At 45.3% G+C, this 22,680-nt stretch overlaps 1 protein-coding gene and 3 non-coding genes across 4 annotated transcripts; 2 read left to right on the top strand and 2 right to left on the bottom strand.

Moving 5' to 3' along the window:
* The first annotated feature begins 5,242 nt into the window (after positions 1-5,242).
* LOC148663957 (U7 small nuclear RNA) lies at positions 5,243-5,298 on the top strand. The gene has a single exon (XR_015939026.1). It is a non-coding gene; the product is annotated as a U7 small nuclear RNA (small nuclear RNA).
* Positions 5,299-12,263: 6,965 nt separating this feature from the next.
* On the top strand, positions 12,264-19,848 carry LOC148663954 (uncharacterized). Its single transcript, XM_088632870.1, has 4 exons — positions 12,264-12,858; positions 12,960-13,075; positions 13,140-13,360; positions 19,841-19,848. Exons 1-4 carry the CDS (start codon positions 12,301-12,303, stop codon positions 19,846-19,848), a joined length of 903 nt encoding a protein of 300 aa, XP_088488996.1. The 5' UTR covers positions 12,264-12,300.
* On the bottom strand, positions 15,165-15,237 carry trnav-cac (transfer RNA valine (anticodon CAC)). Its single transcript has one exon. It is a non-coding gene; the product is annotated as a tRNA-Val (tRNA).
* On the bottom strand, positions 15,674-15,745 carry trnae-uuc (transfer RNA glutamic acid (anticodon UUC)). Its single transcript has one exon. It is a non-coding gene; the product is annotated as a tRNA-Glu (tRNA).
* Positions 19,849-22,680: the final 2,832 nt, after the last annotated feature.

Genomic DNA, 22,680 nt, shown 5'->3' with positions numbered 1-22,680 from the left:
GAAGCCACTGTGCAGCATCGTGTAGAAACGCTGCAGCTGCCTCTGTTTCCTGGCTAGCACTCCTCTCCGTCTGGCAGCAGCCTTCCTTCCCTCAGCCATGAAAAAGGCCCTTGTCCTCACCTTCACCTCCTCCCACCATTCTCCTACTGACCCATACAGACACTGCAAGGACAGCCACTGTGATAGTTTCTCCTTGTAGCGGGATACTACCCCCTCGTTCTCTAGCAGCTTTGTGTTGAGTTTCCAGAGGCCTGGGCCAAAGACAGTCCCACCCTTGAGTTCCACTCTACACCCTAAAGCCTGGTGATCTGAGAAGAAGACAGGCTGAAGAGTGACCCCAACAACTTTCACTCTCTCTGAGACAAAGCAATAGTCAATTCTGGAGCTGCTATTCCTCCCTGACCATGTATATCCTGCTGTTGTGGGATATATACATCTATATGTGTCTGAGAGTTTAAAGTCTTGAACTAAGTTTTGCAGGGCCAGTGAGCTGGAATCCAATTTTATCGGGCTTTTGGCTAAGATCAAGTTCAAGTGGCATGCCCGTAGTTCCTGTCTTTCCAAAGTTCTAGAAGGTGATCGAAGATCCTGAAGAGTGCTTGAGCTGGTATCGACCTAGGTTGAGACTAGGGGGTTAAGGCCAAGCAGCAGCTGAGCTGGGTGGGATCCGGCAGCAACGTTCTCTCTCTCTGCTCTCTCCTCTCCCCTCCCCCTTTCTCTTGCTCCGCCTCCTTGGCCTCTTGGCTGGGAGTAGGTACTCGTGGCCTGCCCGCGGTGCTTGCTTTCTTCCTCGAGACTCGGAAGCGCTATCCGCTCCCTCTCCCTCTCTCTCTCTCTGCCTCCTTGGCCTCTTGGCTGGGAATAGATACTCGTGGCCTGCCCGTGGTGCTTACTTTCTTCCTCGAGACTCGGAAGCACTATCCGCTCCCTCTCTCTCTCCTCCTGCGCCTGCACCTAGCTGGGCTTTGCCCACAAGGGCAAAGGCCAGGGCTCCCTTGCTGCTCCTTTAGGAGGGCAGCTAAACCCTCCTCTCCACAGGACCTTGTTCTCTCTCTTTCTCTCCTTTTTTCTTTTTTCTCCTTTCCAGATGGCAGACAAGAAGACACTGATCCGGTTCCACTGGACTAAGAAAACAGAGACGATGCCAACTGTGAAATCCTTTTTCATTACCTTCCTGAGAAGGATCCTGCAGTTGGTGGCCGGAGATCTCTACTGCCTGCAAGACAACAAGGCAGAGAGATGCATGGAGGCCTACATGGCCACGGACGCCTCATATGAAAAGGCAACGAAAATGATCAGAGAAAAAGGTAAGCACCCCGGTTTCTCTGATTTCAGGCCTGAGCCTATGAGGAAGACAAACCAGAGGACCATCACAGTCCTCACATACAACCCTTACGTACCAATGGAACTGGTAACACCTCCCCCGCAGAGAACCAAACTGCCGAGGCCACACCCCCAGCCGCACCAGTGCCACAAGATGGCCGCCAGGACGACGGACAAAATGGCTGACCGGAGGAAGGGCCCTCATAACTCCCAGCAAGAAGGGAAAGAGAAAGCGGGAGAAGAGATGCAGGGCAGATCCACCTTCGGAAGGACAAAAGAAAAGAGTGGTAAGGGAGAACCGTTTCCTCGTCCTAGAGGAAACGGAACTTTCTTCCCCCGAGGCCCAGGAACAACTGGAGGAGGCAGCCCAGGAAGTGGAGCCCCCCTCCCCCGAGGCTCAGGAACAACAGGAAGAGGCAGCCCAGGAAGTGGAGCCCCCCTCACCCAAGGCCCAGTAGCAACTGGAGGTCCCCGAAACTCCTGGAGAAAGGAAAGAAAAAAGCCTTCCCGAAGCGGTGGCGGAGAATTTCCTCGAGGAAGATGAGGATTACTTTGAAGCCGCCCTGGAGCCGGGACTGATGGTAGGGCTGGACCTGTCCAGCATGTTTACCTTTCAGTCCCCAGCGAGACCTGGAGGGAGCCCAGCATATTCCCCCCAGCACCCAAGGAGAGGAGTTACATCTAGGCTAAACAGTGCCCAGATGTAGACTCCCAAGTTTTCCACTGTAAGCACAAAGAGAGGAGGTTCAACTTTCACTTGTTTAATCATGACTGTGAAACTTACCTTTCTAACAACTAACGTGAGAGGGCTAAGAGTCTTTCATGATCTGGCCTCAAAGTCTTTCTCAGTTTGTTTCTTACAGGAGGTCCACCTGAAGGATGAAAGTGACAAGCTGACATTCACCAGGGAATGGACGAAGGGAGAATCATGCTGGAGCGTAGGAGGGGTCCACTCTTCCGGAGTGGGAATCCTCCTCGGAAACCAAGAGTTGACGCTGGTTTCCTCCTTCTCGGTGGTGCAGGGCAGGATCCTGGTCGCAGAGATCGACTGGAGGGGGCAGAAGTTGAGAGCAATTAACGTCTATGCTCCGGCGGAACCCTCTATCCGGAAGGAAGTGTTTGCTGACCTGGCCAGCATTCGGTCTTGGGTACTGGAAGCTGAACCGGGAGATACTGGAGGAAGACGACTTCAGGGCACTGTTCCGTAAAGACTACGCAAGCTGGGTCGATCTGAGAGACGGCTACAGCTCCATGGTGGAATGGTGGGAGTCGGTGAAGGACAGGACCTGAACCCTGGCGCAGATGTACTGCAGACGGAAGGCGGCCAGGGAGAGGAAGGAAGCTGCACGACTCCAGAGACAACTAGAGGAGGAGTACAGCTCGGCTAACGGGGGAGGAGCCTTCAATTCAGCCCGGGCACAGGACCTGAAGGAGAGGCTCCGCAAACTCAATCAGGTCCGAGGAGCCCAGAAAAAGAGGGTGATCCACGGCCTGAGACGAGGAGATGGAGAGGAAGTGCTGGACGAGAGCGACAAGGTAGAAGCGGCCACCGCTTTCTACACGGAGCTCTTTTCAGAAAAGCAGACGGAGGTGGAGGCAGGCGATGCTTTTCTGGAGGAGCTGAAGGCACGAGTACCGGAGGAGGTGAGGGAGGACTTGGAGGGTCCGATCACGGCCGAGGAGCTGAAGGCGGTGCTCTTGTCCATGGAGAATGGCAAGGTGCCGGGGCCGGACGGACTCCCAAAGGAACTCTACACCTGCTTCTGGGACACCCTGGCGGCAGATCTGGTGGAAGTGGCGCAGGAGATCTTCCGCCGGGGGAAACTCGGAGACACCATGAGGGAGGGCATCATCTACCTGCTCTTCAAGAGCCCTTAGCAGAGACGGTGAGACGGGACCCTGTCATCGACGGCCTGGAGATACCGGGAGGCGCGGGGGAAACCCTGAAGATCTCCCAGTTCGCTGACGACATGACGCTGTTCCTGAGGTCGGACAGGGGGTTGAGGAGGGCCCTGCAGGTCATGGAGCAATACTCCAGAGCCTCGGGGTCGAAGCTCAACCGCCGAAAGAGCAAACTGAAGTTCTTCGGGCCCTGGAAGCACAGGACGACGGCGCCGGAGGGTCTCGAGCTCTGCACGGAGCCCCTCAAAATACTGGGGGTTTCCTTCCAGAGCCAGGACAACGAGACCAACAACTGGACCGAGAGGATCGCCAAGGTGAACGCGAAGCTGGGTCTGTGGAAAACGCGGTCGCTGTCCTACACAGGGAAAGTGATGGTGTTGAAAGCAGACATCCTGGCGGCTTTGGTTTACCTGGCGGTGGTGTACCCGCTGCCGGCCAGACTCAGACGAGCGCTGCAAGGGATTATCTTCGGCCTCGTCTGGGGCGGCAAGTACGAGTACATCACTCGAAAACCGGATGTGTCAGCCGGTCGAGGAAGGGGTTCGAGATGTCCCACATTTCCCCCTGAAACTCAACTGCATCTTCTACTGCAACCTCTGTCGGGCGCTGCAGGAGCCCATTGGCCACAAGTACCAGTACTTTGTCAGGCTGTGGCTCTCCGTCCCGATGAGGCACTTGGTCCAGTGGTCAAACACTGGGCCCAAGGCAGAGAGGCGACCGAAGTTCTACACCCACGCTGTCAAGTGGAGCAGGAGGTACGAGGCCACGAGACAGCCAGAGCTCTGCACCAACCACAGAGCCCTGTACAAAGAGGTGAGGGGGCATTTGGTCGCTGACGAAAGGCTGCAGGTTCCCAGACAAGTCTGGGAAAGGACACAGCCCAAAGAACTTGACAACCAACTGAAGGACCTCAACTGGATGGCTGTGCACCAGAGACTGGCTACCAGAGAGGTCCTCTACAGACACTCGCTAACCAGGAATCCGCATTGCCCCCGGGACACGTGTTTTGTCGAGGAGACTCAGGAGCATGTGTTCTGGAGCTGCCTCTTCGCCAAGGTGGTGTGGGGCAGAATGGACAACATTATGCAACTCCTGGGAAAGGATGCAGTGCTCAGTTACCAGTACATTCTGCTGGGGGCTGGCACCCACCAGACTGGACAAGGGGACACAGGACCTGTGGGGGCTGCTACTGTCCCTCACAAAACAAGGACTGTGGAAGGCGAGGAACACTCTCATCCGGCACAACATAAAGTGGGGGGCGAGGGAGCTGGAGGAGAGGATCCTGGCGGACCTCAGGAGGAGGACGAAGCACCACGTCGCCAAATGGGGTTTCCCCACGGGGAGGGAGCGCTGGAATGGACTTTGGGACCTATACAGAGATTAAAGGACAATAGCAAGTGGTAGATTTGGAGGGACTCTCTTAATTGCGCAAATCCGCCCCCACTCGCAAAGATTGATAACGGACAATCAATCTCCGTTCCGCCGTTGTTTTTTATAACATGGAGTGTTAATATGTGTGAGATGTTCCTTTTGAGATGTTTTTTTTGCAGAATAAAGTATATTTTGTAGAACAAAAAACATCTTATGACAAGGTTTACAAGTTATCTGTTGAACTACATTCTCATAGGTGTGGTCACATTCCAGATCATTTGTTTACGTTTTTGTTTCTGGAGCAACTGTTAGATGAAATGTGCTAATATGTAACCTAACTCCAGTGTGAATAACTAGAAGAGGGGAGCAGCTCCATTCCATACCATGGGAGCTTTGAGATTGGCTGGGCCAGATCTCTCATTTGCATATCTGATTTGGAAATATAACACTAAACCCCTTCTTGCATGGATTTAACTTGCACCCAAGAGTCCCCTACTGTGTATTGCTACTTATTTTTTTATGATAAGTGGTGATTACCAGTTGACAGGTTTTATTTGTTGAATTATAAATGGTTTTGTATTATCATCCTGAATGGCCTGTACTCAAGGTTTGGTAGGGTATGTGTTTTCATTTCATTTACCAAATTGAATTTTTGCTCTTTTAGTATTTGTCTAGAAGGCTTTCTGAAGTCAGGAACCCCATTTATTTGGTGAAAAAGGATTCTGTATTAATATTTCTCATACAACATAAATAGGGTCTTTTATGAATAAAAAGATCTTGCACTTGGAAATCTTGATAAAGCTGTGTGCTTCCATACACTCAAGCAGTTTTGATTCCTAATATTTGACCTTAGGTGCGGGAACGGGTCTTTTTTGCCATTTGATTTCCAATTGATCAGCACAGTATAGAAAATAGACCCATAAAGCAACCTCAGCAGTGACAAATGTGCGAAAAGTGATCACTTGTTTTCGCCCGCTTTCAAACTGAAACCCTTTGGTGTGTTAAGAGAATGTGATAACCACTACACTGCGCAAGGTGGGAATGGGTGACTTGCAGAGAGTGTTGAACGTCGAGAAAGGACTTCTCTCAGGAATATATTTCCACATTCTGAAGAGGAGATTTTCTCCATTTCTATAGTCTGACTTCCTCTTTTGCTAGAGAGCTGTAGAATTTGGAGTCACCTATCCAGCTCTGGGAGCAGTGTGTAGATAACAGGTTTGTAACTGCCTGATGAGCACAGTAAATTAATACAGCAGAATAAACACACTGTGAGTATTTGAAGGGAATTAACAATCTTTCACGTCTCGCCATGTTCAATGCTGCTGTCATTTCTGTAATATTGTGATTATCACGTTCATCACACATGGGCAAGATCCCCTTTTTGAAAGCGGGCAGAAACAGGTGTCTTTTTATCTTCTCACATTTTGCACTTCTGCCAGTGTTTTATGGATCTTGTTTTGTCTTATTGCAATAATTCGAATTTCCTGTGTCATTCATGATCACATCAAACAGGCAGCAGATCATGTCACCTTTCAGATAGTCGTTCTTCTGCTTCCTAAATTTCCTAGAGACAGGTCTTTTCAGCAGAACTGACAAATGTGGCAAAGCAACCTGATAAGACCAGGTCCTAGAAGTCACTACTCAGTCAGTTACTACTGCCGAAATGCAAGCCCTTCCTCCAGCCTGAAGAAGTTGATCCTACATTACTCAGGAAGAAGATGTATCTACCAAACTTCAGAGAGCTGAGCTGGATTACGTAACACTCTACCACTCCTCTTCGTGCACTCATGCTGGAACTTTGGGAGGCTACTGCAGACAGCAGAGGTTAGATCGTAAACAGAGGTTGAAATAGCTCAGCTGAGAAAGCCTTAGACTGATGCTCTAAAGGTCCCTGGTTCAATCTGGGGTTTTGGCATTTTGTTTCGTTGCGCCATTTGTTCCTCTATGCAATGCCCTGTGTCCAAAGTCACACTTCCCTTTCTCAGCCTGAATCCCAAACTAGAGTCTTTGTGTCCTTGAGTCCCTCTTTTACCGACACTGATGAAGTACAGAAATAACTTAACATATTTTGCACTCCTTATGGTGTTTTATGGTGGGACCTGTATTTCTCTATGAATTTCCTTAGTGACAGCCCATTTGTTTTCAATATATTTCTGGTGAAGTTATTACATCGGTCTCCCCTGGTGGCTTGTTTTCATATCCCACTTCTGACAATGACTTTTCTTATGTCACTTTGATGCTTTAAAGCTCCTTAGCTCCCTGTCAGGAATCAAACCCCATTCTCCTGTATGACAGGCAGGGATTCTCACCATGGTTAAATTGCAACTGTAATAATATTGACAACATTAATAAATGCATATATAATTGAAATTAAAAACATATCTAACACAGCATCTTTTCTGGTTATATACCACAATGCATTGCTGATATTTGTTGTTTGCCATTTAGGTTAAATACTGTCATGTTTTTCTCAGCAATCTTCTTTTGATGCGTAAGTATAAATAATGATAATACTACTTGAATGCATACAGGTCTTAATATTATTTTGATTAAAAATAGTACGTTAATAAGCAATAAATGGCATATAAAATAGTGTGAAGGTGAAGATCACACAAAATCAACTACAAATGTGGGAATTATACATTTTTAGGATTATAAATTGCATGTAGCACATTAGCAACACTACAGTAATGCTAATATAACAATAGTGTAAAAAAAATCCTGACCTTATTCCTTACAAATGCTGATACAAAATGGGAATGATTTCAGAGTTTCGGGGATTGGGTCTCCTGATAGAGATCAGAGATGAACTGAGGCATGTGGGAAAGTGTACAGAACTGGTGAACTCCCAATTCCACATCAAGAGGCTGAGCACAATGGAAGAGTCCTGTACACACAAGTGAGTCCTTGACAACATGGACAATCAAAACCTACTGGTATGATATTATATTCTCTCTGTGGTGTAGAAAATATTCACTAATAGTATTATAGGTTACAGATAGGTCATTATATGACAGCTTACATCTGATTAATAGGATCCATCTCTGGCATAAATTCTTATTTTTAGTTTATAATGTATAATCTTGCTAATTTTTTAATGCCAAAATAAAGTGTTTTATAAAAAGCTTCATGTTCTAAGAAATTACTACAACTTTTGAACTTTGAAATATTGCCACTTTGTATTCTAGGACTTAGCAAATACTGCAGAAAAGTGGAGTTAAAATGTGAAAATGTGTAATGGGTATGTCTGATTAGTTTATTAGTGAAGATCCAGTAGTAAAAATAGCTTCTAATATTATTTCTAATATAATATTATTTCCAGATAAACCAACTTTGGAGAGTAGGCAACAGTGATTTCAAAGAAAGTGTGTTCACAGTGTTGTTAAGGTATTGCTTATAGATTTTTTTAATGTTTTTACATTACATTTTTACTTTGATCAAGTTAAAATATCCACAAAATTTAGCTTAAAGATACCTTGTTAACCACTGAATTTGCAAGGTGTAAAACTGCTAAATTGTCTTTTAAAATCTAAGGATTACAGTAGTACATTTGATACTAAATATTTGAGTAAATAAACGTTGAGTGAAAACTCGCTTGAGAAATGTCTAAGCTCAGTCATAATTTGGTTTTCAGACTTAAGACAAATTAACTGATGATGGAATTCAACTTTGCTGGCACAAACCAGAAAGATCAAAGACAAAAGAGGTGCCTGGGAGACACAAATCTTTTTAGAGCAATTAAAGGTACTTTTATTCTATGTTGTACTTTCAAACTTTGGGTACTCTTTAATTAGGACAGACTTTATTGCTCAATTACTATGATGCAAGCTAAACTTAATACACTGATTAAGCTTTGATCTTAGTAAACCTTAATGGTTCTTTTTTGAGATTATATTCAAGAAGAGATTAATCATCATTTGTCGATCATTTGTTCATTTGTTGGAGAACTTGATAATCTTTGACAATTATTATTAAATGAGCATTATACAAATGTGCGTTGATATTTTTAATATGTACCTTAATTGTAATATATATAAACACAATTGGTTTGATATGGATGTTCATTTGAAGGATTTGAGGATATCAAGGATCGCAGAACAACCAAAGATACATTTGGGTCTCTGCTATTGGTAAAGATGAAAGAGTACCGTAAGTGTGAAGCTTGCATACACACGAGAGAAAAAATCAGTTTTAATGCACTTCATTAAACTGATGGTGTGCTTATCAATCGTGCATGAAAAATACATAGCAGAGGATGGTTTCGATCTATCGACCACTGGGTTATGGGCCCAGCACGCGTCCGCTGCGCCACGCTGCTGACAGCTGTCATAGTGTGATTCAACACAACTGCTCTATCTTTGCTTTCTAAAAGTGCGCCCGAGATTAAAAGTTTCAACGGCAAACGCAGACGTCACTTTGAGCACTTGGTCTTTTATAGTACAAATATCACACGCTGCACTACATGGGCGTGTCTTCAAGATCGTTGAGAACCAAACCTTCTGCTTTCCGAGGCAACTGATTCTTTCCTTGTTAATTCACAAATCTTCAATGAGAATCAGTGAAACGAAAACCAAACACATGTACACACTCGCGTCCTAGCCTGAAAGAAAAATGATGGAAGCATTTGAGGAATAACAAGAGTAGTCTGAACAGCTCCAGTCTATCAACTGCTCTACAAAGTGATCGCTACTTCCACACCCAGTTTATAACACTGAAAATGATTCAGGAAGCACAGCAAAGTTCTAAAAGCAGCGCTTGAAAAGCGTCTAGATACATAAAATGACAATTTCTCAAAAGTAAAATCTTCAGCTTTTAAATATTGTCATCCATATATTTTCGTTTTTCTCTTTTTTACATAACACGCTTTCGAGAAATAGACTGTCTTGTAATGAAGGCTGCATTAGAACGTGTATCTACATTAAAATCGGGTTTATGACTTTTGCGTTATTCAGCTTTCTTAGCGCTTGGGTCTCGATTCAGATATCGCAATAAAAGCAACAGGGGAGTAAGTTTTCCTTTTCTAAATCAAAGGTGATCTGCTCACAAGGAAGTATAAAAACTTCAAAGGAACAAGTAATAGGTTTATTCCATGCTGAAAAAAAGAAGAAAGAGAACACAACGTTTCGGCCGTGGAGCCTTCTTCAGGTGAAGTATAAAAAAGTATATAATGTATAATGAAGTATAATGAAGTATAAAAACTTCAGCGTTTACTTTTTGAAGACCTCAAATTGTTGAAACACTATTGCTTCATGAGCTAATAAGTAAGGTTTCTGAGCACGCATTGTATTACTAATGCTGTTATTAATAAACAAAAAGCTTAAATTCACATAATGGAATTTGGACGGCTCAAAGTAGTCTATTCTTTGGACAACTTTACTTGCCCGCTGAGTAGAGTTTAAAGCAACGGCAGCAGAAGTAGCAGTAATAGCAACAACGTGGTTAGAGTGTCACAATACACTCTATGAAATTATTACGGCTTCAGATCGTTTTGTTCTGTTGAAGCTGCCTACAGGCTCTGAATTGCTGACATTGGCTGTGATCTTTTTTCAAGTTTCATGAAATCCTTCACATATTTGAAATATTTAATTCGGGTTCGCCTAATACACGGTACCTGCAGCAGAATGCTGTGGCACATGAAGCCGTTTTGTTTATCGGTTGTAAGGATTTAGGAGCGTACTACAAATCGAGCAAGCGAAAAGAAAATTAAACAGGAGTCACTTTTTGGATTGCTAATTCATTGTGCTCTGCTCGTCTAGGTTGAAATCCCATCCTTGTCATGGTTAAGGCCTGAGACGTGTGTGTTTTTTCTAAACGGTGTTTGCATTTGTTTCCTCTTTTACTCCTGTAAACTCAGGATTTGTTTTCCTTGGTGGCAACAATACGCTTCTGTAAATGGTAGACTCTGCTTTCAAATGAGCTGCACCAGGCATTCGGATACAGAAGAACACAGGGATTTAAAATTCAGGAATACGAACGGCCAATTGCTTACAGCTAGGGTTTTTACGTTTTCTTATTTAGCGATTTGTGTATCAATCTTTTAACAATTCATTAAAATGCTAACAATATGTAAAATCAAAACAACAGCACCGTTAAATGCCGGAGAGACAGGTCGTTTTTTTTTCCATCAGATGCCAATCTCTAATGCTGTGTGAGAGCTTACGTACCTTTCCTTTCCTCACATTTTCTGACAACTATTCCAAAGGGGCACCCTGTCAGCTCCTAATACTTTTTAAAAGTCTGCCTGCATGTTTGATTATTGTCGTTTTATTTAGAAAAAGTTCAATATTGATCATAACTAAAGAAAATTAGGATCACGAATAAAAAAAGGGCTGAAGATGCGAGTCGCTCTTGAATCAGAGCTGGGCGACACGGGCTTCTGTTCTGATATGATTGTACGAGAAGCAGGAGGAATCTCTTCTCTCCTATGGAGCATGAGCTGAATCAGGAGTGAGACATTTCGTTTGCTCGTGCATATGTTAACACATGACCTACATCGTAAAACTAAATTAAAAACTAACATTAAGTTGTCAAAGACATTCATTTATATACAAACAAGAGACAGACATAGTAATGATTCTACATTAACTTGTCCTGCACTGATCAGACTAATTGAAATGTATGAAAGCCCGTTTCCGCCAGGGAGTTACAAAAAAACGCGCTATGGTATCGCAGAATTCCGACTAAGTAACTCAGAATTGCGACTTAGTAACTCACAACTCCGACTTTATATCTCACATTTGCAACTTCGAAATAGCCCATATTTCATTGTCTGTCCTTTTGTTATTGTAACGGATTCGGGTTCTAGCTAGCAAGACCTGGGTTTGAGCCAATACAGTGAGGCACGAAGTAGGGTGGGAGCGGAGAGGGCACAAGCCCTAGAACCCGAATTCGTTACAATAACAAAAGGACAGACAATAAAATATGGGCTTTTCGAAGTCGCAAATGTGAGAGATAAAGTCAAAATTCTGAGTTTTTATGTCGCAATTCTATGATTCTAAGTCACAATTCAGGATACCATAGTGCGTTTTTTTTACTCCCTGGCTGAAACGGGCTTCCATAGGTTCTCAGTGCTGCGAAGCAAAAGCAATCTCTGGAAAATCAGACAAATTATTATCAGATCATGTCAAAAGCTGATCAGTATTTCTTTACTGGGAAGCAAAGAAATGCTTGTATTACACATTTTAATATGACATGCAATTACACATGAAAAATAGTAAAATTATTTTCATTGCGGTACGTGTTGATAGATCAGCCCCCTCGATAAAAGAAAGTGTGGACGGACGTGTCGCATGTTCCGTACTCTGTCTGACAGCGAGTTTAACACACTTTCCTCGGAAATTAGAAACTAATTGAACAATAAATTAATCTGAGCAAACTTTACACGTGTGGGTGATTTAATTCTGTCGAAATTGCGTGGAACTCCTCCGCTGAGGTCAGATACACACGGGAAAATGTTCAGGCGGCTTCACGGAGTCCCGACTCAGACTGGAATCAGGTTCTAATTAGACGCTGAGAACAATCCGGATCTCTGTATGTAATTGATTGTGTTGATTGAGCGGTAGTGTGACCAGGTGTGCGGTAGCAGGTCCTGCCAGTATAAAAACCTAGTCACCGCGTTCACATTTTATGCTTTCTTGCTTCAACACAGTTTTGTGGTTTACTTATTTTACTCCTGTAGCATTTGAACGGGACGTTAATTTGGCGATGCGCTCGTTTCTCTTTATGCTGTGCCTGTACACAGGGGCCGGGCTCCCCGCACTGGTCTCCGCCGGGCCGGCTGGCTGGGACTCTCGGGAATTGGCGCTCCAGGCCGACCTCCCGGCTCCTGAAGACGCAGCCCAGTTGGAGGACTTGAACCTGGCAGATGCGCCCTCCGAAGACCTGTCTGCAAGCGAGAACGACTCGCAGTCCTTGGCTCCCGACTTTCGCCGCCTTCCCGTGTCCAGAGACGCGTACTCGCCCTACTTCGACAAGGAGAAGATGAAGCCCGAAGCCAGCAGCCGCCCCTTACCCGCCTACATCAAGAGCGTCCTGTTTCCTCCCCAGCGAGGGCGGCAGCCGGCTCGCCCGGCCATCGGGGGCACCCGAGGAGTGGCTGTGTGGTGCGACTCCAGCAGGATGTACGTGAGGGTCAGTCGGCTCCTGTTCGGCTTCAGCTGTTGGCCGTCGGAGGTGACCTTGGGCAACTGCAGCGTCAGCCGAACCACACGCACTTACTTCTACTTCATCTACGGGCTTCACGAGTGCGGCACCGAGCGATCGGTAAGCGGGTCTTCATCTACAGGCAGTGTATCGATGTGAGCTGTAGGGCCAGTATCGGGGTTGCCTTTCCTGGGAATATCCCTTCCTCTGTGACCCTGCAGGTTGTCCAGGGCCGCCTGGTGTACTCCAACACTCTCCGCTATGCCCCGCCCTCCTCCAGTGCACCTGTGCATCGCTTCATTCCCTTCTCTGTGCCGGTCAAGTGCTCCTACAACAGGTAGGCAGGGCTCTGCTGCTGCTGGGAAAGTGTCCAGATGCCCCTCATCACCTCTGTCCTGCAGGTTCCACTACTCCTACAAGGTTGGCTATGTCCCCACGTGGGTCAGGAGAAGGACCTTCTTCAAGGACCTGAAGAACAAGCACAGCTTTGTCCTGCTCACCACCAACTCCTTGAGTGAGTGGCTCCACCTGCCTGCAGGGGGTGCTGTGTGCAGGTGTAATGCTGCCTCTCTCTCTCCAGCCCACTGGGTCCGGCTTTCTCCCAAGGATGAGTACTTCCTGGGTCAGCCCATGTACTTCCAGGCCACTGCCTACTTTGCCACAGCGGAGCAGAGGCTGTACATCCACTCGTGTTACGTAACGGAGAAACCAGACCAGCACTCCCAGCCCCGTTTCCCTGTGATCGACAATTTGGGGTATGGCCCCTTCTGGGAGGGGAGGTGGGCAGGAGCCCTGAGAGCCTGCAGGGGTTCATCCTTGTTCTTGTCCCCAGGTGCATGGTGGACAGCAAGGCAGATGGCTGCCTGTCCAGGTTTGTCCCCTCCAAGCAGAAGGATGTGCTCTGCTTCACAATTGATGCCTTCCTCTTCCAGAAGAAGCTGTCCAGGAAGGTATTGCTCTCAAAGGCTGCTCAGCCTTCTCGCTCTACTGATCCATTGTCTGCTTTTTCATCCATGATCTAGATGTGAACCAGACTGTGGCAGCTGTAGTGCCTAGAGCTGCCAGCTTGCCTTCACTGATGGCAGAAGGTCCTTCTCTATCCCTCTATTGGCCTTGATCCCTTAATGCTGTGACCTTCCCTCTTGCAGCATGAAGTGACTGAGCTGTACATGCACTGTGTCATGGCTGTGGCTCCTGCTAAAGCAACACCAGGGACCAAGTCCTGCACCGAAAAACAGAAAAACAAAACTACTCACTCTTTAATCTCGTCTAATCCAAGACGCACCGAATATCACAGTCTTCTTTTAACACGCGTGCTGTGATTCCTCTATGTAGCAGAAATGACAACCGAGGAGCCGAGAGATTATTTCAGCATTTCGCATCTGAACGGAAAACATGAACGACCAACTTGGACATGGGTGTCTCATGACCGCACCTTAGGTTGTGACACGTGCAGGTGTGAGGGGTTGCCGGGCTACTTTGGAGCAGAGCTTGGGCGGAGGGGGGGCGGGAAAGCAGACAAAGAGGTGACACCTCAAGGTCTGCACGATCACAGCTCTCCGCCGCCCCAGGCTTCCGCTCGATAAGCTACTGGACACACCCGCCCCTCCTCACACAGACCGTGGAAAAGCCCCTGAGTGGGAGGGCTCTCTCTTCCTCCCAGGAGCTCTTGGACACGACGCACAGACAGGGCGCGGGGAGCCGCCGCCTGCAAACACGGCTCCAGGCAGGACTCCACTCCGCAGGAGCCGCAGAGCAGAGGAGATGAGGGCAGCTTAGCTCCTGTGCAGAGACCTGAGCTGTTGTTGCTGTGGATGCTGTCTTTTCTGCACTCGGGGTAGGAGTGAATGTTGAGTTGCCCTTAGAAATGAAGCAGAGCACTTCAACGGCACGGGTGTGTGTGTGTGTGCGCCCTGGTGATTCTGGGAGACAGATCGAACCTGGGCTAAAAGAGAGGGGGCTTAGCCCTCTTCCGTTTGCTAGTTCAAAGTTGTACAACCCATTTGTATCTGCTAGGCGGCGCAGTCGTCGTGCACAAAGAACGCTTTGAAAAGCGTCAAAGGCAAGTCATTCCGAGTTGGTCGTTTGTGTTTTCCGTTCAGACGCGAAATGCTGAAATGATCTCTCGGCTCCTCGGTTGTCATTTCTGCTCCGTAAAGGAATCGCAGCACGCGTCGGCTTCCAGCACGGTGGGTCGGGACACGATGCCGGGGGTCGGAGAGAGCGATGTCTTTCTCGTTAGTATAGGACCTGTCACCTGTCACGCGGGAGACTGGGGTACATCAGGACGCGCATTGAAGTGAAAGCAGGATGCGCTGTGACATGCACTGTGCAGATCCTGCCACACTAAGAGGTGAGTGGGTCTGTTCGATCACAGCGCTAGACGAATCCCCAATCCCCTTTTGTGCCTGGCGACAAAAGATGTCTGTTTCCGCCCGGTTTCGAACCGGGGACCTTTCGCGTGTGAGGCGAACGTGATAACCACTACACTACGGAAACGATGGTAAGACGTGCCCAGCGGCCCAGCGCTGAGCTTTGCCAATGCGATTCAGCTGCTTCCAGTGCCTTTATTGGAGTGCGCTGATGGACCGTGCTCTCTCTCCAGAGACCAGCACGCCTGTCATGGACGGAGCAGGAAAGGTGGCGCCACATTCTACAGCCCTCTCCACGCAATCGACGAAATCGGGCTACTGAAGTGGAGAAAATCGCCTCTCCAGAAAGTGCAAATATCATCTTGGAGACTATAAATCCTATTGCCGAAGGTCAGCCCTGTCTACCAGAGTAACCCTCCTGCAGCGATGATCAGCTCGTCTCACACGCGAGAAGTTTCGGCTGGAAACAAGCGCCCCCTCTTCTCGCACGTTCGAGTAGTTTTAATGCGGCTCCTTCGTACACGGTGCTGATCTTTTGGAAAGCAGGAGGCAAAACTGACACGTTCCCATACCGGGAGTCGAACCCGGGCTGCCTGGGAGAAAACCAGGAATCCTAACCGCTAAACCATATGGGAGCACACAACCCTGCTGTTCTGGGCATCATGTAAGCAAACTACATAAATATGAGCACACGCAAGAGAGTTGTCACTCAGAGTGTCGAAGGGTCGATGTATACTGGTGCTCAGTTGAAATGCAATGTCAGGACTTTTCCGAATTATGTCACACGAAGAGAGCACATCCTTTTCCGCCCTGCTACATGTGTATCGGTAACTCACCGTGATCGTATAGTGGTCAGTACTTTGCGTTGTGGCCGCAACAACCCCGGTTTGAATCCGGGTCACGGCAGAATAGGGGCGTCTGCTTTTACTACTTGCACGAATGAAGGCAAGAAAAAGCCAATCGATGTGAACGAACGGCGCTTTACAGAGGAGTACTGCCTGACTGGATCGTTGATGAACGACAGGGGCCACTTCGACCTCTTCTCGGTTTTCTTCAATGACTTACTAAGGATCTTCTTCACATTCGCCTATGCAGGGGAAGCCAGTTACACCAAAGCAAACGCAGGAAAGTGCAATTCAAGCAGAGACCCGGAGGGACTTGTTTACACCGAGAGTGGTCGGAGAATGGAACAATGCGCCCAGCCCTGTTGCTGGAGCCGATTCTTGATGAGCTCTTGGGCTCACTAAGAGGCCCCCGCTGGATGCTAATCTTTCTGTTGTACTTGCAGGTCCTGCGCTGCTTTTGAGCCGACAGAGCTCGACCTGGTCTGTCGGCACAGCCCAATTGCAAATGATCGGCTCCGCGTACAGAAGGAACGTGCGTTTGGTACTGTTGTAACAGAAGGAATAAGGTTCTTGATCCCAAGATGAAGTAAAACAGATGAGTTTATTGCATGCAAGGAACAATAAAGCCGAAGTCTTGTTTCCCGCAAGAAACAACAAAACCGAAGTATTGTTCGATGTGCCGGTACAAACTTTTAGGTTATATAGTCCTTCCTTGCTGCTTCAGACGTCATTCGGTGTTATGGTAAGGGGGGGGTCATGGTATTTGGCCAGTTAAGAGGCCCTGGCCAAATGGTCAGTTTAAGATTATGCCCCCAGGGGGTTCCTTGTTCGCATCTGGCATCCTTATCAGTTAACCCCCTTTCCTGCCATAAACCCCTGTTGCTTAGAAGTCTAATTTTCAGGCAGAACTGACTTACGTTAACCCTTTTTACATCTTATCTCTTACTTCATTCCCCCCTTATAAAATATGGCCTACGTCAGGACTGCCTATTTTTTCACATACAATGTCAGGGCAGATCTTTCCTTTTTAGATGTACAGGCATGCGTTACCATGACATTGTGTGTTCCACAGTTACAACAAGATGTTATTGATGTTTTTGTACAAGTGATAGTTACAATTATACATATAAAACAGCCCTAATCCTACAAATACATGAAGTCCTACTCCAGGACCCAAACGCAGACCTCAGCCATGTGGAGATCTATCGTCAGGATCTTGGAACAGCAATACTGACCCAACTCCGATTATAATTTTTTGGCTTATAGATATGCCAACACCCGGAATGTATTGATACCATATCCCCAGAAATGCTCCTCAGGCCTAACAAGCACACTGTTGGTCTTAGGAAACATCAGACACAGAAACGGTAACAACATCCTTCTTTCTGTTCACTCAGTCTCTGGTGCCGTGGGTCGGTGAAAGTGCGATACGCGGATCCAGCGATCTCATCCTGTCACTCAGATGGCACAGTCAGTAGTTGGTGGCACTTGATATGGTCCCTCCCAGCAGGATTGCAACGTCTGGCAGGGTATCTCTCCTTCACCTACACCCACTCGCCAGGTATCCGGTCGTGTCTCCCCTCTACTGGAGGTCCCCAAGCGTCCGGCACCTGTTCACGAGCCCTGTGCACTGCTTCAGTTAACAAACCTACAATACTTTAATAGAGAGTTAGTTAATTCATCAGTGCCTTAGCCAAACTTGGCCTCCAGGGAGTTTCTTTGGCTGCCCGTGATGATCTCAAATGGGCTCAGTCTCACAGTTCTGTTTGCTCCAGCCCGCAAACCGCACAGGACTGCAGGTAGAGCATCTACCCACGGTGTTCCTTCAGTTGATATTTCCTTAGTTGGTCTTTCAGACTGTGGGTGATGGGGGCAATGTGACTTCTAACTTACCCCTAGTGAGGCAATTACAGCCTGGCACACCTTCCCAGTGTAGTATGCCCCTAGATCAGTATCCAAGGGGAAGGGCAGTCCGTACCACGGGATCATCTTTGTCATACACTTGGGTATGTGCCAGCCCACATCCCATCATTATACAACCCCACATTGTTACACATTTGTTCTAACCACTATTAAACATCTATTAAAGCCCTCAAACTGAATTCTCCCCTTTCCCCAATAGAGGTTTCACAGGGGTCTCAGACTCCCGCTCTCCCAGTGCCGCTCGTCTGGCATCTGCTTCTGCATGGTTGTTACCTTGAGTTACTGGAATTCTTTATTTATTGTGTTATTTACACCTTACTCAAGCTGCTTCTGTCGGCAGCTGTAAAACTACAAATCAGTTCAGAGACAAGCCCAGTATTCTTAACTGGAGTCCCTGCCGTTGTGAGAGAATCCTATTTCTCCATAGCCATCCAGAATTGTGGCCTACATGCAACAAATACATACATTATATACATATACAGTAACCCTTTGTCCACACTTACATATAAAGGAATGGTTGATCCATCTGAGGAAACCCCAGTCTCAGCACCTGTAAGAGAGCTTGTTTCAAATTATTACAGGCGGCTTTTGCTGCTGGAACCAAGGCAATCTTGTCCTTGTACTGCACTCCCCCCTTAAGCAGATCTGTTAAAAGTTGTGCTCACCCCGTAAAAACATTGCACCCTGGCCCTGTTAAAATTCCACAATGCTCGACACAAAAGGGCCTTATTATAACTGCTTAATATTAGACACTATAAAGCTGAAGCAACTCAGACTTGTGGGTTTCCTCGTCAGGGGAAGAACTCAGAATACCATCAACATACTGAGTGATCACAGTCAGTTGAAGCCATGTGATACCCTGTTCTGGATAGTCATTCTTTGTAATGCATAATATTCCAACCCAATAGATCTGGGATAAAACCACCCATTAAAATCTGGTACTCGGCAAGTAAAACTTGCTGCCCCAATACTCCTGTGGCTTCCTGCCGTCTCCCCATATACATTACTCTATAGCACACTGTTGAACAGAGGAGTGAAACAAGCATGACAGTAGTGCTCCAGTATCCCCTAACAGAGAAACCAACACTCCATTAACAATACATTTTTATCCACTGGACTGGGACAGACTTAGGGAGGCTACAAGGGATTTACAAGATCTAATCGTTAGGTAACAGATCTTCTCACAAGACGTTATTCTCCCCAATCTCGATTCTAAACCTACAGCGTTTCAGCATGTCTGGTTTCGAGACATTCAAAAAAATCCAAATTGTTTCCACTATTGCAACTAATTGTATAAAAATACAAAAACTGTTTATCTAACTACTTTTACGTCCACCTGTACTGTACTTATACGTTTCAGACGCTCTTATATTTTCCAATCTCCTTACAGATGCAGCCATTCAAAGTGCTCGGTACAGACACATACCGGAGGTAATTGGCTACGGCGTCGTGCATCGTGACGCGCGATGACGCAAAATACCGCGGTATGTGATTGGTTGACCGACAGGGGCACTCGTGGTCCGTTGGTCTGTCATAGAAAGACTTACTGTAAACGTCTTTACTGTGCCCGTTGTAGATATTGAATTTTACCACTGAAGGGAAATCTGAGTAGCTGAGCATAAAAAGAATAGGAGCATACTGTAATGTGTGTGAAGGCCATAAACGATATTAATTTTGGAACATAAACATACAGTATATAGCTGGTCTTGGTACTTTAAAGAAAAAAATACACACCAGTATTCCATTTCTCCCTAAACATTGTAAACTTCGAAGTCTTTAACTAACGTGATACCGGAGTCAACAAGCATACTTTAAGAATTTGATTAAAAGGGAATATAATATGGAATCGCGTATCTCAAGAATTTAATAACGGTATGATTATATCCATGTACTGCGACAGGGCTCTGTAGGGCTGTTTCGCCTATGTATTCATGTGAGCTCTCTTTTGGCCCACTGGTCTAGGTGCGTGACTACCAACTGGCAGGTTGTGTGTTCGAATCCAGCTGGTGCTGGACTTTTCATTTTTATTTATTTATTTTTTAATCACGTAACATAAACATATTACCGTATGCAAACTGTATACAGTATGAATATGTATATTTAATGTCTTAACTGTGCCCATTTAAGTATTGAATATTCATATCTCATTTTACCACTGAAGGGAAATATTATTACATGGGGATTCAGTTGTCTGAAAAAACGCGTTTATTTCGGGCTGAAAAACACGTTTTGAAAAGTGTGCTGTTACTGCCCCATAACTTACATGGGGTTGACCAAACTTGCAGAAACATGTTTATTTCTGCTGAGAAACACGTTTTGACCCTTTCTGCACACTGGGGTTAAGAGCTGAGTGTGTGGGCTCTTCTGAGCATAAAAAGAATAGGAGCATACTGTAACGCGTGTGAAGGCCATAAACGATATTAATTTTGGAACATAAACATACAGTATATGGCTGGTCTCGGTACTTTAAAGAAAAAAATACACACCAGTATTTCATTTCTTCATAAACATTGTAAGCTTCGAAGTCTTTAACTAACGCGATACCGGAGTCAACAAGCATACTTTTAGAATTTGATTAAAAGGGAATATAATATGGAATCGCGTATCTCAAGAAATTAATAACGATATAATTATATTCATGTTGCAAAAGAACTGCAACGGACATAAAAACTCCCTTGCTTTTAACAGAGCGTTCCATAATTTCTAACTACGAAAATGCCAGGTGAAAGGATTTGTAAACATATTTTGTTAAAGCAAGTCAGTTTTTTCCGCAACACATAAAATACATTTTTCCAAGAAAGTTTAGCCTTTGTCACTAATGAAACCACTAAATAAAGACATAAATATAGAAATCTTAAGATTTGTTTTATTTAATGTTGGTAGCAGGATGAACTGTCAGAGTGTATATTTTGTCGCAGAGTTGCTACAAGATGTTAACAGTGAAAAAGGTATTTAGAAATGAGTTATTTCAAGATGAAAAAGAAAACATACACGAAACATGGTTTCATTATGACCAGAATCGGTCTTGAGATATTTTTAACTTGATTTACAGTATTTGAAAGGTATGTCTTAACACCGATACTACAGTGCTTAAGTACTGCTCACGTATATGTTTCTAGGTTTATATTATGCATTTCATATGGTCAAATTACTTTTTGAGCAACTAATAAGAAGCGCGAAACGGTATCTGTTTTAGTTTCGTTTTGTGCTGGGACCCGTGGATTGATTAGAGATATCAAGTACATAGAAGTCATTTTTTAAATGTTGTTGTTCGTCTTGAAAAAATGTTACGAGTACATCATCTATCAACAATTACACAGGTTCTGTTTCCATATTGCGGATTTTGGTTACGTAATATTATTTTCTAGATTTCACGTTGTGAATATATGATTTGGGCAAACAGAGCCGCAAAGAAGTACATTATTGGTTGTTGTTTTTTTTTTGCAGTTTTATCTAGAACAAGCGATGCTTAAACCTTTGTCTGATTCTTGTGAAACTATCCACACGACAGTTACAGTACCTAGGAGTTGACTTCAGTGATGTCACTGATGGGATGTTTCTAAAAATCCATCCTCTGTAAAACGTCTTCTCTAGTTGTCCTGCATATGTATTCGCTAATGAAGCTGTGTGTTCTGAGCCTGGAACTCTACATTTCTTTATGAACCAGCTTAGAGGGCTAAAGACAGCTTGTGTTTAAATTGAGTGTAAGGCAATTTATGCTTCTAAAGTCATGGTCAGCATTTATTTTTGTACTGTGCTTTAAACTTGTTCTGTGCCTAGTCACATTATTTTATAGCGTTTTTATAGCGTTATCAAATCCATGAAATGTTAGTTTCCTGACTCCCATGTCACATGGTCTGTGATTGAAACCTGTAAAACCGGTTTAAATCGCCACAGCCAGCACTCTTCAGGTGTGAGGGTCTTCTGCTCAGAATGAAACGCTAAAATGTTTGTGTATATTCTAATGGTAGTGGGGGCAGGGTGTGTGGGAACAGGTTTGGTTGAAATTGCATTGGAGATCTATGTTCTTCACACCTGAAACATTTTCTCTGAAAGCATTTTCTTCACAGTTTAACCGATCTTGTTACAGCATTTTACAGTTTACTATTATGAACCATATTAATTTTAAGTGCTTAATGTAAAATCTTGTAAAAATATATTTTCATTGTTCAAATATACATTAAGTCTGACTATCATATAATAAGTTAAATACAAAACTAAAGAAAAAATAGGGTTAAATATAATTCAAAATATTTTGCTAACAATGTTAACTGTTGATGAATAATAAAATGTATTAACTAAGGAGTAGGATGGCATAGTTGTTAGTATGTTTTTTGTTTTGTTTCTTTTTCATAAATACAACAGTAGTACCTGATGTCTCAGTGGCTTTCAAAATTAAATTATGCATGCAAACCTGTGAACTAGAAAGATAACTAAGATATCCATCCATTATATTCCATAATATCCATGAAATATATGGCGCTGAAATATGTGTGACGCAGTGGTGGCCTGACACGGAGAGGTGCCCTGGCAGCTGTATGATGCAGTGGTGGCCTGGCACGGTGAGGTGCGCTTGCAGCTATGTGGCACGGTGAGGTGCGCTGGCAGCTGTGTGATGCAGTGGTGGTCGAGTATGTAGAGGTGTCGTGCGAGGCATGCTTTTTGCACGCATGAAGTAAATCCCACGATTGCTTTTGAACTTGGACAAAGTACTTCCAAAGGAGCGCTATGCGCAAAGATTTAACAAGCTCAACCCCCGCCGACGATTTGGTGTGAAGAAGCAGAACATTCAAGTTTCACAG

The sequence above is a fragment of the Lepisosteus platostomus genome, chromosome 5 (genome assembly GCF_059453375.1).
Source record: "Lepisosteus platostomus isolate fLepPlt1 chromosome 5, fLepPlt1.hap1, whole genome shotgun sequence".
Classification (NCBI taxonomy): Eukaryota; Metazoa; Chordata; class Actinopteri; order Semionotiformes; family Lepisosteidae; genus Lepisosteus; species Lepisosteus platostomus.
Note: the sequence above shows the minus strand (reverse complement) of the source record. Positions and strands in the feature narration are given on the sequence as shown.